The sequence below is a fragment of the Crocodylus siamensis genome, chromosome 2 (assembly GCF_052110815.1).
Source record: "Crocodylus siamensis isolate JL-2025a chromosome 2, ASM5211081v1, whole genome shotgun sequence".
Lineage (NCBI taxonomy): Eukaryota > Metazoa > Chordata > Crocodylia > Crocodylidae > Crocodylus > Crocodylus siamensis.
The window spans coordinates 162031357-162047927 of NC_143396.1; the positions used below are offsets into that span (position 1 = coordinate 162031357).

Genomic DNA, 16571 nt, shown 5'->3' on the forward strand with positions numbered 1-16571 from the left:
GCCCTAAGGGACTAGAAACTTCATGCATTAGCACTTGCTGGAGAGAAGGAGGGGGGGAGCACCAGAACCACAAACTATATATGCTGTTCTAAACCCTGTTCAGCCTACTGCTAATGGCCTGGAAAGGGGCCAGGAGTTGCTGTGGTACTTTTGCCTCAGGCTACAGGGAGCATGTTGCTATCTACAGTGGCCCAGCAACAGTCACGTTGCAGTGTGTATCAGTAATTGCAGTCCTAAAACTCTACGGTCACAATGTACTTCCATTTTGCCTAGAGGACATATTACGAGAGGTGGAAGTAAGCAGTAGTATTCAACGCCAATTTGCCTTTATTCAGACACACATTGATCCTGAAAAGTGTATTTTTCTCCTCGAAGTTACTGACATGCACTGAGTTAGACAAATTTATTGTGGCCTTTTTCCACTTTAAGTCTCCAAAACAGATTGGAAATCCGTGGCAGATGGACAATTGACATCAGTCACCTTGTAGAAAGTATGTTTACTAAAGAACATGCTTTTAACATCACAGTCTAATAGGACAGTAAAACAACATGTGAAAACATGGCTTCCAAGGCCTTCTGAAAAATTGATATGGCACAATAAGCTTCAGTAAGTTACTTAACATTTTTGAGGTTTAAACAGATGTGCAATATCTTATGTAATGTAGTTAAGCCTCAAAATATGCTGATTTATTAATAATCTTTAATGAGCATCTAATAATTGCATTTGGAGTGGAAGAGAGGTTAGCCATTTGGATAGCAGCAGTGAACTTCTGCAGGCAGAACAGTGAGCTGCTGTCTAACTAAAACCACCCTGCAAACCTATTAAAGAGAGGTGCAAAACAGGCAATGCACAAACCTCATGCAATGAGGAACTGCTGTGGCTATCCTCATTAACCTCTGCCACAGCAGTAATATTGTATGGAAGTGCCAAGAAACATACAGACAAAACGTCTCCACTGAAAGGAAACATTTAGCTAGTAGAGATCTCTCTGGACATTCACTAACACCTTGCATCCATGGTGCTTTTATTATTGGTGTTAGGCATAAAGACAGATGGGTGCACTCACACTAGTCTCGTTACATTTCTATTCATTTAAAGGGCAAATTATGCCTTCAGACACTCATGGCACCCAGTTAAATCCAGGAAGGAAGGTACTCTCTCATCCAAAAAGAGATATGAATTACTCTTTGTAATTTAAGTATTAATAATAAATAACAGCAAGAACTAACATTAAAACCCTTAAATTGTATGCAGCTTTTTCATCTTTATATCTCAAAGCAATGCATCTTAATATTTGTAACACTATGTAAACAACCATTACCCTATCTTACAGATGGGGAATGGGAATCAGAAAAAAAACCCCCAAAGGTACTTGTCCCAGGTCACCCAGCAAACTAGTGCCATCAGTAGTAACTAGGACAGCTTGTCTGTCGTTGGCAGCAGCAGTTCAGCACATACCTCCACCATTCTTTGGCATCTCTGCCCAGGGCACAAAAATAGCTGGTTACACCTCAGACTGCCAAAGCCAAGAAGAGATTCCAAGTCTCTCAAGTTGTAGTCCAATGCAGCCAGTGGACCCTACTGCCTTTTTAGCAAGGTTGTCTTTAGCCACAACAAATAAGCTTTACAAAAGAATAAAGGTATTTTCTGTCTTGCTGATGCCAGCTCCCAAAATTTTAGTAATTTTGCTTCATTTTGCTTTGCTTTTAAGTGAGTGCCAGCAAGAAAACTCAACCTTTTGCAGTACGCAAAAGAGAACACCACAGGCTTACAGTCTGAGACAGAGAGATACCAACAGTGTGCAGCATACCAGCCGAGCTGCTGGTGGTTTGCTCTCAAAATCTTGTATTTTCAGTTGTTTTTGCTTGGTACGTCATCTTTGAAAGGCTGAAGTAAGGGAGAAGAACGAAATGAGAAGCTGGTGCAGAAGAAAAGAGAGACCATTCCAAATGTTGGGGGAGGCAACAAGAAAAAAAAATCTTAAGACCTTTATAGAAGGATACACATTCTGTATATAATGGGTATCTATACTGTCACCTGCAGCCCTAGTCATAATACCATTATATGCAGTAATACCAAATAATCACAAGGGTTTCTACACACATAGTGGCCACAATTCACTTAAACTTGTTTGAATGTAGCGTTACTATGGCATCATCATGACAATACAATGCCAAGGCATTGGTATTATTGTAAGCAATAAATATTCCATTCACACACACACACACACACACGCATGCATGCATGCACACATACATATACCTGACCTGAAAACAGAAGAACAGTAAGAAAGAAAAAAACATTACTTAAGTAACAAAAAATGACAGTAAGAGAAGCTAGGATGTGCTTTGAGGCACACTGCATCAGCTAATCTTAGTGCAGTAATGTTTGGATCATGTGCCCTTGGTTGCTTGCTTTTTAAAAAAAATGAACTTTTAGATGTTTTTCATACAACACTGTGTGTTGGTTTGCAAAATCTAAAGCCATAACATGCTATCTAATTACCTTAAAATGTTATTTGTGGGTACTGTTTTCTAATAGGGCTTCTTTGATAAGAGCAAATCTTGAAACACAATACTCTTAGTAACTATGGAGTCACTGCTGACACCTCCAAGTATATGTGAAAATAGAGCTATACAAATGCATACACACACAAACACATTTATGTTTATACATTCAGGGCCAGACTCTATTGCACCTACTGGGTATCTAAATCAACTGAGGCACCTAAATGCAATTCTGTTTCACCCTGTTCAAGTCCTAAAGATCCATTAATGCATCTACCTTTTAACTCATCATGTGATCCTTAAGACAGAGTCACAAAAAAGCAGCAAGGAAGAGGAGAAGGAGCACCCACTCACTTTTTGCATTAACTGGTTTTCAGGGACTCGAGCAGGATGGAATAGGATCGTACTTGAGCACATAAGTGGACTAAGACACCTAATGGATGAAACAGAATCTGGCCTTCAGAGGATTTTGTAGGATGATGTTTCTTTTTAGGATGAATGAAGCAACATGGAAATCAGCTTTACCCACACTGGACAGTGATTGTAGCATAATAAAAAATGTGGTGGCTTTTACTACCACATAATTATATTTGATCTGACTTTGAAGGAACACATATCCCTTCTGTAAATAATTTAATATGCATAAAAGCAGTGTCTGTATTTCTATTTAACAAAGAAACTTCAGATACTTAGCCTTTAAGTTCTCAGGCATTCTTTTACATGCATGTGCCAATGTTGAACACCCATCACCACTCACATACCATCTGGAATTATACCCATGTATGTTTCACTCAGAGCCTTCCCTTACTCTGACTCCTTGTGCTGTATCCCCTTGTGTTCACGCAACTAGTCCAGTGAAGATATGGTTAGAGCAATGTGCCATGGCAAAAGCAGCCTTCAGAGCCCATAACTGAAGCATTTTCAATAGGGCCTGCTATGTTATTGGTGGGTTAGAAAAAGCATGATGATATGATGGCAGCAGAGTTAGTTTTGGCGTGGATTACTTTGAAAGGGAAGGCTATAGCCAACTGGCCTCTGCATTACCATTATCAGGGTTGGTAAACATCCTACTTGCACTGGAGACGGTCTTCCCGATGTCAGCCAGCGAGCGCAGGTTGGATTTCTTAGTCTGGTGCCGATGCTTCCTCAGCAGCGTGTAGGTAACCTTGTCCTTCATATCCAGTTTCAAAAGTCCCGTCTCAATCTGATTGTCAACAATCATCTCTGTTACAAAGAAATAAGAAGGGGTCAGGGAGGAAGAAAAACCAATCACAAAGAGCAAAATAGTTTGAATGTTTCTTTTAGACTAAATGTCTTACATTTATTCTGAGGTTTTATTCCTTTTTGGTTTTGAAATGTAGCTATGGTTTCTATATACCATGGCATAGATGCAAACACATGGAACGGTTCTCACAAAATAACTGATGCAGAGCGAGTTCCCTTTCCTCCCATTTTAACTCAGTATAATTTGTAAGTCTGTCCATATCCATAGCCACAGTTACTGAGAATCTTTATTCTACATTACTGTATTACTCATGAAATGAAGAGGACAACTCTTACTTGTCTCTCACTAACTTTCACTTATGCTAACGATTAAAAAAAAAATTAAGGGAAACTGAAAGCAGGATGTGTATCACTTTTGCTAACTCCATAAGCCAAGAAGTCAGTTCCTAATAACTAGGGCTATGCAAAGCTTCAGCAGCTGATTTGATTCGGAGAAGATTCGGCCTGATTCAGCGACCGAATCTCCAAATCTGAATCGAATTGGGAGACCTGTTAAAAGGTCCAAATCAATTTGGAAGCCTCCAAGTCGATTCAGAAAAGATTTGGAGATTCAGAAGGCAGACATGCAGGACACTGCCTTTTGTGAGCTGTCTCTGTTGTGAGCTTGCCATTTAGTCTCTTGGTAGCAAATAGTAGCTAACTAGTCTCTCATTTATTCCATGTTGTCCCTGACAGTGTCATCACTGTGCACTTCAGAAAAGCACAGCATATATTAAAGATACATATACATTTTGCAGCACACCAAGTATTATGAAGCATGCTGGAAAGGCAGGTGCTAGGTCTTCTGGCTGGGGACGGAGAGGGGGCAGAGAGAGAGCTGCAAGATCCTCCCCCACCACCCAGCCAAACATAGACACACCCTCTTTCCACACCCCTTGAAGTTCCCCTAAAGGCAGGTCTCTTCCAGAAGGTACTTTGGAGGAGGTTGTGGGGGCAGGTGGCTCAGCTCCTCCTTTTGTTGCGCCTCTGCCTGCTGAGGAGGAGGAAAATGCAGGATCCTCATCCACAACCTAGAAGCAAGTGGGTAGTGTAGTGTAGGATCATTTTGAGGTAGCAGATGATCCCAAGTATGCTACCTGCCATCACCGCCGAAAGCAGATCAACTGGGGCAAGGGCAAGAAACATTTCACCACCACAGAGATGCTGCTACATCTCAGGAAGCAGCATCTCTTGCCCTTGTTCCTCCTCAGCCTGGCACCAGTGGGAGCATGCCCAAAAAGAAACCCCCCTCTTCCTCCAAAGCCCCCATCCTCCCAAAGCAGAGGCAGGCCACCCTTGACCAGTGGGGGAAAGGCAAAGACAAAAGGGGTGCATTCCCAAGGGGAGCAAAGTCACCGAGACCATTGGGAAGATGCTTGCTCTGGATGGCCAGCACTTCTCCTTTGTTGAGTTTCCAGAGTTCAGGTGGCTCATGGTGCTCATGGCCCCATCCTACCAAGTGCCCATACACACCACCTTTAGCACCCCAGCTTGGCATCGCCTGCAACATGAAACTATTGCTCCTTGTTCTGTCATCTGCCACCACTCAGAACAGTCTAGCTCTGTCCCCTTTGGAACCACCCTTCAGGCAGTTGAAGACTGCTATTAAATCCCCCCTCAGTCTTGTCTTCTCCAGACCAAATAAACCCAATTCCCTCAACCTCTCCTCAGAAGTCACATGACCATGTCCCCTAGCCATTTTCACTGTCCTCCACTGGACTCTTTCCAATTTGTCCACAACCATTCTGTAGTGGGGGCTCAAAACTGGGCACAATACTCCAGATATGGCCTCACTAGTGTGAAATACAGGGGAACAGTAACTTCCCTCGATCTCCTGACAACGTTCCTGCTAATGCAGCCCAGTATGCTGTTAGCCTTCTGTGCAACAAGGGCACATTGTTGGCTCATACTGAGTTTATTGTCCACTATAACCCCCAGGTCTTTTTCTGCAGAGCTGATGCTTAGCTAGTCGGTCTCCAGCCTATACCGGTGCACTGGAACGTTCCATCCTAAGTGCAGGACTTTATTTGTCCTTATTGAACACCAGGAGATTGCTTTTGGCCCAGTCTCCCAATCTGTCAAGATCTGAATCCTAGCCCCACCCTCCAGTGTATCTACTACTCCCCCCAGCTTGGCATCACCTGCAAACTTGCTGAGGGTGCACTCTATCCCCTTTTCCAGATCACTGATGAAAATATTGAACAAAACCAGCCCCAGGACCAAACCCTGGGACACTTCACTTGATACTGACTGCCAACTAGACATTGAGCCATGGACTACTACACTCTGAGCCCAATAATCCAGCCTATTTTCTATCCACCTTACACTCCATTCACCCAACCTCTACTGCCTTAGCTTGATTGCCAGAATGTTGTGGAAGACTATACCAAAAGCCTTGCTAAAGTCAACATATATTACATTCGCTGGTCCCCTCACATCCACAAAGCCAGTCATCTCATCACAGAAGGTAATCAGGTTGGGCAGGCATGACTTGCCCTTGGTAAATCCATGCTGATTGTTCCTAATCACCTTCTCTTCCAAGTGCTTAAAAATGGATTCCTTGACGACATGCTCCATGATTTTTCCAGGGACTGAGGTGAGGCTGACTGGCCTGTAGTTCCTCCTTCCCTTTCTTAAAGACAGGCACTACATTTGCTTTTTTCCAATTGTCCAGGACCTCTCCCAGTTGCCATGAGTTTTCAAAGATAATGACCAGAGGCTCTACAATCACATTGGCCACCTCGTTCAGCAGCCTCAGGTGCACGCCATCTGGCCCCATGGACTTGTACGTATCCAGCTTTACTGAAGAGTTTTTGGGTAGAGTACAAAAAACACTTGCAATTTTGATTTGTAGAGTGTTGGTGTGCCAGGGGTGAATGGCAGGGGAGCAATGAGAGGTCCAATCCTTGTTGTGGCATTGTGGCTGTGGCCCCTTCCCACCATCCACCCACCAGCAATGAGCTTGGCCAGGGCTCCATGGACCCTGCTGTAGCTGCTTACAGCCTCCCAGCTGCCTACCACAGCTAGCCTGGGTTCTAGGTGGGACCTAGCCACCCACCATGGAGCAAGTGGTGGGGAAGCTGCAAGCAGCTGCACTGGGGTCCACAAAGCCCTAGCCCAGCTCGTTGCTAGCAACAAGTGCACACATGCCTTGAGGCACATGGTGGAGAAGGGGCTAGGATTGCACTGCCACAACAAGGACTGGGCCTCTCATAGCTCCCCCACAGTCTGCCCCAAGGCACGGGTGCCAAGCAAAATGCCTTTGCATGCCACGCTATGGCACACATGCTGGGGGTTACCATCTCTGGCCTAACCTGTTCTTTAGCCACCATTGGCTGCTCACCTTCTCCAAACTGTGCTGCCTGGTGCAGTAGACTGGGAGCTGAACTTGCCTGTGAGACTGAGGTGAAAAAGGCATTACATGCTTCAGCTTTTTCAGCATCATCTGTCACTGAGTTGCCTCTCACATTTAATAAAGGACCCATACTTTTCCTGATCCTCCTCCTGTTGCTGACATACTTGTAGAAACCCTTCTCATTACCCTTCATGTCCCTTGCTAGTTGCAGTTCCAGCTGTGCGCTGGACTTCCTGGCCTTCCTGACTGACAGAATAAGGAGCAATGGTCTCAAGTTGCAGCAAGGGAGGTTTAGGTTGGATATTAGAAAAACAACTCTCTCATTAGGAGGGTGGTAAAGTACTGGAACAAATTACCTAGAGAGGTGGTGGAATCTCCATCCTTTCAGCTTTCTAAGACCTGGCTAGACGAAGCTTCGGCTGGAATTATCTAGTTGGGGATGGCCCTGCTTTGAGCAGGGGTTGGACTAGATGACCTCCTGAGGTCCCTTCCAATCCTAATGTTCTATGATTTCATCCCTGCATGCCTGAGCAATACTTTTATACTCCTCCCTAGTTGTTTGTCCAAGTTTACACTTCTAATAAACTTCCTTTTTGTGTTTTAGCTTACTGAAGAGTTCCCTGATAAGCCAAGCTGGTCTCCTGCCATACTTGCTAGTCTTCCTGGACATTGGGCTGGTTTGTTCCTATACCCTCAGTGATATTTCCTTAAAGTATAGCCAACTCTCTTGGACTCCTCTCCCCATCAGACTGGCCTCCCAGTTGTGGGATCCTGCCCACAACTTCCCCAAGTTAGTCAAAGTCTCCTTTTCGAAGTCCAGGGTCCATACTCTGCTTTCTTTCCTTCCTTTCCTCAGGATCCTGAACTCAATCATCTTGTGGTCATGGCCACCCAAGCTGCCATACACTACTACGTTCCCCGTCAATTCTTCCCTGTTTGTGAGCAGCAGGTCAAAAACAGCATAAACATGCACACAAGCCAATAGGTTCCAAATGAATATCTAACTAGTTATCTTAAATTCTTTAAGAAGTCAGTCACCACAGAACCTATATGTGTAAGCTAGCACAAGGTAAGCATGACTGTCACTGAAATGAATTCTGCTCTTCCCCCTACCCATGGTTCAGATGCTAAAAGTGTATTTCTTTTTCCTTAGTATGTCCTTGTTTCCCTTCTCTCATCTTTCTTCAGCTTCAGTCCTCCTACATCCTGCTTTTTCTCTCTTGTGGTTAGCAGATTTTTAAAGAAAAGTGAGATTTCTTTGGGACTCTGAAAATGAATGGACTTTTTCAGTTAAATCTCTTCCAGTAAAGTGTTTCCCACCTTCTAAAGTCATTGTAGTTCTAATAGAATCTATAAACATTTTTTTCAAATATTGAACGTGTTTTTAAAAAGTAGAATAGGGTTTAGTGAAATGATCATAAAGTTCTCCCATTTCAAGAGCTTTTTACCTTTTATAGACCAACTACTAAGCTGGTCACAATATTTTGATTTTATTTAATATTGAAAACATATTCATGGTATCTCTTCCCCTTATTCTCACCCAACACTAAATTCCAATTTTTGTAGTCTTGAAGGGCAAACCTGTCTCAGTAGATTATAAATTTTGAGGTGCTTGAAAAAGTAGCCTAACTCTAAAGATTAAGATTTCCTGAAAAGTGACATGGTACCAGCAAGGTACATGGAGCACTAGGGAAATGTACTCACAGTAATTAATCTTGTTTATGAGTCAGATGGCTACAGCCTGTAGCAATTTTCTAACTTCAAAGACAACTGACCTTTAAAGATGTGTAAATACATACTTTTTTTTTGCATTTTGTGTCATAGTTAAATAAATAATTATTTATTATTATGGTCAGCTGCTATGAGTTTTAAATTTATTTTTTTTCTGCATTATGAATATAAGTTACCATCTGTGGAGCACAAAAAAAGTGTGCTCTCTGCCATCCAGAACAGGGAAGGAAACAATTCCTAGGGTTACAGAAAATTCATAAATCCTATAGATTAAAAAAACAACAGGTAAATCCACACATACACACATTATAATGTTTTAAAATCTCACTTTTAAATCAAAGTCATGCTATCTGGGGACCCAACTCATGCCTGATCCTGACCTGAAATTATTATTGTAGTTCTGAAAACATGTAGAATAAATCCACTAAAGAGAACCAATAGAAGATAATGAGGAAGTGTGTCAGAGGCAGGGGAAATAGGGGAGAAAAAGGTTCTAATTCAGGGAAGAATTGGCCAGTGCCTTACTCTTGTCAAAAGTGAACTACCAGTCAAGCCAGCTAAAGCAGTCAGGCCAATGCTTAGAACTTTTGAAAATCCTAAGTCAGTTTCCATGAAAAGCATAGGTTTGACATTGGTGGAGTTTGAAGCTCCGCTGAATCCACAGAAAAGTGATAGCAGAGATAACAGCAATGCAAGCTAGTGATATAACTCTGCTGTGCCTGAACCCCAACTGGGAGTAACTACCTCTTTAAAGAAGATGACAGATAGTCTCCCATTCTTTTTCACTCCTACACACATCCAGATGGGGATGCCAAAAAAAATGCCTTCCCAAAGCAAGCTAGTAGCCATTCCTATGGTGTGCCTGTTTAATAAAAAACAGACTTACAACAGCATCTCATTCTACACTGGCTACGAACAGACATTAGATGGCAATGACTTTCAGCAACAACCAGACTGAGCAGGTTGCATGTTAGAGGTGAAAGACTTTGGATGTGGACAGATGTAATAACTATAATGATATTAAATTACACTAATAAAACATTTTCTGATAACATGGTTGTCTGCCCACTTCAGTAGCAGTATAAGTGCAGCAAAACCATTAACACTTTAACTACTTCTAACAGAGCATGGGTGACCCCATGGAGGGGAAAGGCTAGGGGAGCACAGCCCAAAGAACAAGGCAGGATCCCAGGTTCACAATGAATCCTGAGGCAGGGCCCAAGTCAGAAAGGGACCTGTGGCAGCTTCCAGGCTCACTGCAAGTCCCAAATGCATTAAGGAGCCAGATGTGAGGCTCCAGGGGAGTGAGACCTTACTGGGGAGCTATGTGTGAAGCTCTTGGGTCAAAGGGATAAAGGGATTAAGGCCCAGCATCAGACAGGGATGAGCGTAGGGATATTGAGACGTCCAGTGTGGGGCATATGGGGATTGAGGCCCATAATGGGGCACAAGGGGACCAAGATAGTCCTGAACTGGGCACAGGGCCTGGGGAAAAGGTAGGGGCTAGGAGCCCTGAGTGGGTAGGGGCTGGGAACCCTGAGTATGTGATTTTAAATACCAGTGTAAGGGCACAAGGATCAAGAGTCCCAGTGTGAGGGCATGGGGACTGCAAGCTCCAGTGTGAGGGCACAGGAGTGAGCGTCCAGACGTGTGGCACTGGAGTGAGGGTCCCAGTGTGAGGGCATGGGAGTGGGATCCAATGTGAAGCACTGGAGAGATATGGATGCCATCTGTGAGGCATGAGACACAGTATAGGCAAGGTTGGAGCCGTGTACTTAAGCCACTGGCAACAGGGCAAGTAAATCCTCCCGCCTGGTTATCATCTTCCAATCAGTATCATCAAGGCATGGCAAACGAGATAGGCAGGCAGTTAGCCCCAAGACAAGTGGGAGGGCCAATGATTTGACCAGCCCTGGGACACCCACTTGTTACACTCCTATAGGAGTAGACAGATGTAACAGTTAAATCAAAATTGCTCCCAAGCAGCAAATCTTCCTCTCCTTTCAAAATGCCTTAAAGCTAGGTCAGTCCACACAGCCTTTGCATTTTCTGGCCCATCCAGTCCAGGTCTCATGTCAGAAAGCTTGTGGTAAAAGTAAGCTTTTGTATTTTGACGAAAACCAACAACACTTATTTGCTCACTTTGACTGGGAACCATTAACAAGGCCATGATGAAAAACGCACATCCCACAAAGCTTACTTACCCACCACCTGAGGGAGAGTTGAGGCCTCCATATCCAGTATGATAGATCCCTTCTCTATACATGTCCTCAGTTCAAACAAGCTGTGCAAGGACAATGTAGCAACATGGGGTTTACTCCATCTTTCTCCACCTTCTTCCACTTTTTCTTCAAACTTAATCCACCTAGGAAAAGACACATCAGCAAAAGTACAGTTAAAATGCTGCCTGTAGCTTCATCCAGGTATTTCTGAAAGAGGCAAAAATATACAAAACATCACATAAGTTAAGATGTTATCCCACCACTCCGAACTAAGACAAAGGGAATAAAAAACAACAACTGTTATACTGATATTGTTTGGCATTTAAACAGGACAAAAGTTTCACAGTGAGACCAAACAAACCCATAGCTGGCCACCAAAGAGAAAATGATTCAGTTTCAGCGAAGTCAAGCTCCACATGTTCCCTGTGTACAATGGAAGGTCAGAACCTCAGGAAACCTGTTCTAGTGCATTTAGGTGTCAAACCTTAAAAACCTACATCTGAAAATTTTGGCCAAAAAAAATCAGGTAAATCTGAGAGCAGTAAAAATGTAAGGTAAATTAAATGTAATACATTAAAGAAAAATAAGTAATTGGATCTTAAGTCATGCATGTATTTTCATTTTTCTTACAACTGCTCAAACTTTTGATAGAAACAGGGAATAGCCAGATAGAAGAAAACATCATCTTACACAGAACTCATCATCCACTGACCTCAAAGCATTACAAACAAGACAAGTATCCTTATCCCTACTTTATCCTTAAGGAAACCAAAACACAAAGAAGTAATATAAATTGTTTAAAGTTTCCTAGTAGGCCTCCACAATAGAGCAGGGGCTAGGATCTGTGAAGAAATCTCCCTCTCTCTGCCCCTCCCTTCTGTCAGCCCAGAAGTACCCCTCTTGCTTTCCCTTGCTTGCTATTTGGTTCAGGCTGGTTGACCAGCTGACCTAGCCAGATAAATTCCTGAGGGGAGTGGGGAGCTTGCTCTTCCTCTGGTGGGCATTTTGAAAAGCCACAAGCAAAGTACCTCCAGGCTGCTGCCTGAATGAATACCTGTAAGTAAAAACTTGGAAATTAGCCAGGAGTTAAGATTTATGTCTAGGCAAATGTGTTTTAAAAGGACTATTATGTCCAAAACTGTGTAAGACCCTGACTGATTACATTTGCTCAAAGTGTATTCTGACTCCTTTGTTCTACCCCCTCCCCCCTCCGATCAATAAAGGTATCGGGTTATTGTGTGCCTGGCTGTGAATTCCTGAAAGGAGAGGGAGGCCTTTTTTTTGCTCCCTTTGCTGGGCCAGCTAAGTTGGGCTTGGCTTTTTATTTTCCTCTGGTGCTACCTCTGAATGCTTCAGGCTGAAAAAAGCACTCTGAGATATTACTGCAGGCAAAGCACCCCCAAGGTTTGCAGGGACTGTGCACCCTGGGCTGCATAGGGCCCTAGTAGAGACCAGTGCCCAGGTGGTGGCAACATTACCCCAGGCTTGTGGGTGTTCTCCAGGAAGGGGGACGGCTGGCCGTAGGCTCCCAGGGGAGACTCCCAAAGGATGGTTTTGGGCCTGGCGCAGTGAGGCAGGTGGCTCTGTGTAGTAGCACCCCTTACTGTGCCGCCACAGGATCCAGCTCTCTTCAATTTCATTCTGAATTCTTTTCATTAACCTAAGGCCCACAGAGCCTCTGCTTTTCATTCTCCATGGTTCAGAACTGCCTCACAAAGGACAATTTATTTTTAATTTTTCCAGGAAGGAAAAAAAAAAAAAAAGAGGGCCTGGAATTCTTTATAATCAAAACAAATCTTAAATGAAAAAAAATTAATAAAAACCCCACAAAATGAACATGGAAAGGATGGGTTTGTATTTTTCTATATTCTGCACCCAGGCATTTAATAACTCAGTTAAGTTTGCTTGGAAAGAAACCTGAAGACTCATCTCTCTAGTTGAATATTAGAGCAAAGGTTAAATACCATTCTGTGTAAAACATTCTTTACACAACAGAAACCATATCCTACAACACTGAAGTATCAGGTTTAAACCCGCGGGATTTCCTTTTACCACATTCCCAAAGGTCACAGAGATTCTACAAGACACTTTTAGCCTCAGCAACACCCGAGTGAACACTGTTGCCTTCAGTGGGTTTGCAGAGGTGCGACTAAATGTAACAATTCTGTTCCTGTACAAGGAGGAAGACATTTCAGTGGTCTCTTCCTGAGCTATACTTACCCTAATGTGCTAGCAAAAGAAGACATGACCCATACAGAAAGATGGAGCAGATGACTTCCTCTTAACTTCAGCAACAAGAGAAAGGTCAGGGAAAGTATGGGTTCCTTACTAAATGGGGGAGGCAACCTAGTGAGAGATCATGCGTAAAAGGATGTAGTACTCAATGCTTTTTCACCTCAGTCTTCACAGGCAAGGTCAATTCCCAGACTACTACACTGGGCAGCACAGTTTTGGGAGGAGGTGAGTAGCTACAGTGACAGAGAGGTGAGTAGCTACAGCGATGGGCAAACAAGTTAGGAACTATTCAGAAAAGAAGGACATGTACAAGTCCATACCACCAGATGGGATGCACCCAAGGTTGCTGAGGGAGTTGGCCAATGTGACTGCGGAACCACTAGTTATTATCGTTGAAAACTCATGGCAATTGGGAGAGATCCTGGATGATTGGAAAAGGGCAAATGTAGTGCCCATCTTTAAGAAAGGAAAGAAGGATCCAGGGATCTAAAGACCAGTCAGCCTCCACTCAGTCCCTGAAAAAATCAGGGAACATGTCCTCAAGAACATGCATTTCTAAGCACTTGGAAGAGAAGGTAGTTAGGAACAGATAGTATGGATTCATCAAGCGCACAGTGCTGTCCCCAACCTCCCCTACCCCAACCGGGGCAACTTGCTGTGTACCAAAGTGCACATGGCACAGGCATTCCCCGGGGACAGGTAGCAGCAGCATAAAGTGCACCACCACTACTTGTCCCTGGGGAACCAAACATCCATGCATGCCTGGACGTACCCACCAAGGGTAAGTCATGCCTGATCAACCTGGCTGAATCATAAAATCATAGAAAGTTAGGGTTGAAAGGGACCTCATGAGGTCATCTAGTCCAGTGGTTCCCAAACTTTTTTTTTTTAGCCACAGCCCGGCAGGAGCAGGACAGGGCACATGGAGCCGGCTACTTCCCTCCCAGGGCTTTCCCATTGCCCAGCCTTAACCCCAGAAGCTCAGCTGTGACCCTGGAAGCTTTGTGCTCAGGCAGACAGACAGGGGTTAGAGCAGGGGGCTCGTGCCATGACCCAGCAGCCAACCTACCATGGCCCTGTACTGGGCCATGGCCTCTTGGTTGGGAACCTCTGATCTAGTTCAGCCCTCTGCTCAAAGCAGGACCAGCCCCAACTAGATCATCAAAAGCCAAACTAGATCATCCCAGCCAATTGCCCTCTCAGACGAGATACCTGGCTCTGTGGATATAGGGAAAGCGGTGGATGAGATATACCTTGACTTTAGCACAACTTTTGATAACATCTCAAACAAAATTCTCTAAGGCAAGCTAAGGAACTATGAGCTGGATGAAGAGACTATATGGTGGATAGAAACCTGGCTTGATCATCGGGGTAGTAATCAATTACTTGAAGTCTAGTTGGCACCCTGTATAAAAGTGAAGTGCCCCAGGGGTCAGTCTGGAGACTGGTTTGTTCTGTATCTTCATCAGTGGCCTGGAAGATGGGATGGAGTGCACCCTCCGCAAGTCTGCAGGTGATACCAAGCTGTGGGGGAACTGTATATACACTGAAGGGCAGAGATAGGATTCAGAGAAATCTTGCCTCCTGCCCACAACAACCCCCAGCCCCAAGCAGCCCCTTGCAGGCTGAGAATCTTCCAGCCGGCAAGGGGAAACCTGAAGTTTCCTGCATGTTTTCCTTTAAAAGAGAAAATCCATGTTTTTCCACACCAAATGTAAAACCCAGATCTCTGGTTATAAGCATCTGAAACCTTTGGATTTCTTTGAAAATCTGAGCTAGCCATATTTACTGTATGTTTCCTGCATGAATTTGCAAATTACAAAGACTTCAACATTTTGAGTGAAAGCATACTATTCACCTTAAGCACTTTCCCCTGTTTGATCTACATTTGGTATTTCTTTGGAAGTTAGATCCTTTTTGTAAATGCTAGTAGACACCTTAATACCTTTAAAATTCAAGCCTTCAAATGCTTCATTTCTGAAGTTCCCTCTGAACTCTGGAATGCACACTATCTCATTTTACAGCTTGTTGCTATTTAGTTAAGCAACTTGTTCCAACTTTGACTACTCTTTTCAAGTATCAGAGGTAGAAAAGTACATACCGCCCACACAGCCTGCATAGTAAAGACTGATACGAGAAACTCAAACATATGCACATTTCTTTAGTTGCTCCTTTCACTTCCTTGTCATCCATCATCCAGCCCCCTCTTAGTTTTCACCTTATGCCTCACACATTCACCTGACTCTATTCACTGCTGGGTAAGAAAGGAGGAATTGAGTTTAATAAAACTTTTACTATTGAATCAAAAGTAAATGAAATTTAGCATTGATTTGGACAAAGAGAGAAGAGAGTCCTAGCTCTAAAGTAGACCAGAGGGCTCACATTCAATAACCCAAGAAGACAGAGGCTAGTTGCTTGGATCAAATGCTTTCCTGAGTCACTGCTCATTACCGTCTAATTACTGCATCACCCAGAAAGTATCACATTTAAAAACTGTAAGTATGACAGCTATTAAAAACGCAATCAAAAATTCACTCCCAGTATAACCATTTTGAAATTTTAGTATTACTGCCTCATAACACTATTATACTCATTTGACTGCATTCTGGTGAATGCTCTCCTAAAGAAATCCCTTCTTGATCAGGGTTTTGGAAGATGTCTACAGAATCTCTTAAGCGTTATACAGTCAGGCCCAAGCCACCATGGACAAAAAGTTGACAGCTTAAGAGCAAGTAAGTGCCTAAGTACTACAAAAGTGTTCAGTAATGGTGGTACTTCAGCACTTCAATATCAGGCTCGCTGTGGTAGCACACCTTCAGGTGCTTGCCACTTTAAGGGCTGAGGCAGGCAACTGGTAGGTGCCTGAAGAGTGTGGCCATTTTCAAACATAGGCCAGCCAGGCAAGGCCAGCAGGTGGCTGCTTGCATCCTGGAAGTAAGAGCAGGAGCCATGGTTTGGAGGCTCCTGATCCTGGGCATGATCTAAAACTGCACCCTGCTAGGGTAGAGAGGCCTGGTGGGGCTCCTGGTGGTGGGGAAGCCCCCAAGAATAGCCAGGACCATGAACCTCCTTGGTGGAAGGCAGGTAGGGGTGCCTTAACCCCAGCTCCCACCATCTGGTGAGTAACAGTGTGAGCAGGAGTAGCAAGGCAGGCCAGGTGCGTTAGCAGTGAGAAACTTGAGCCCAGCGGGGATGTGAGATCCCAGAGACCCCAGAAGGGGTAGCTTGTGGAGTATAGTATGAGGACCCGCTCAGAG

General features: G+C 43.9%; 1 protein-coding gene across 3 annotated transcripts in view; it reads right to left on the reverse strand.

Annotated features, from left to right (window-relative positions):
* The window catches only part of SLC4A4 (solute carrier family 4 member 4), a 312036-nt gene that overhangs the window by 154981 nt on the left and 140484 nt on the right, over positions 1–16571 (reverse strand). For 2 of the 3 annotated variants that reach the window (XM_090031970.1, XM_090031968.1), the window contains exons 5-6: positions 11062–11222; positions 3553–3732 (exon numbers count right to left, since the gene is read on the reverse strand). In XM_090031970.1, the coding sequence (XP_089888096.1) occupies positions 3553–3732; positions 11062–11222 (341 nt within the window). The remainder of the gene's footprint in view (positions 1–3552; positions 3733–11061; positions 11223–16571) is intronic. The other variant, XM_090031969.1, reaches the window with a different exon arrangement.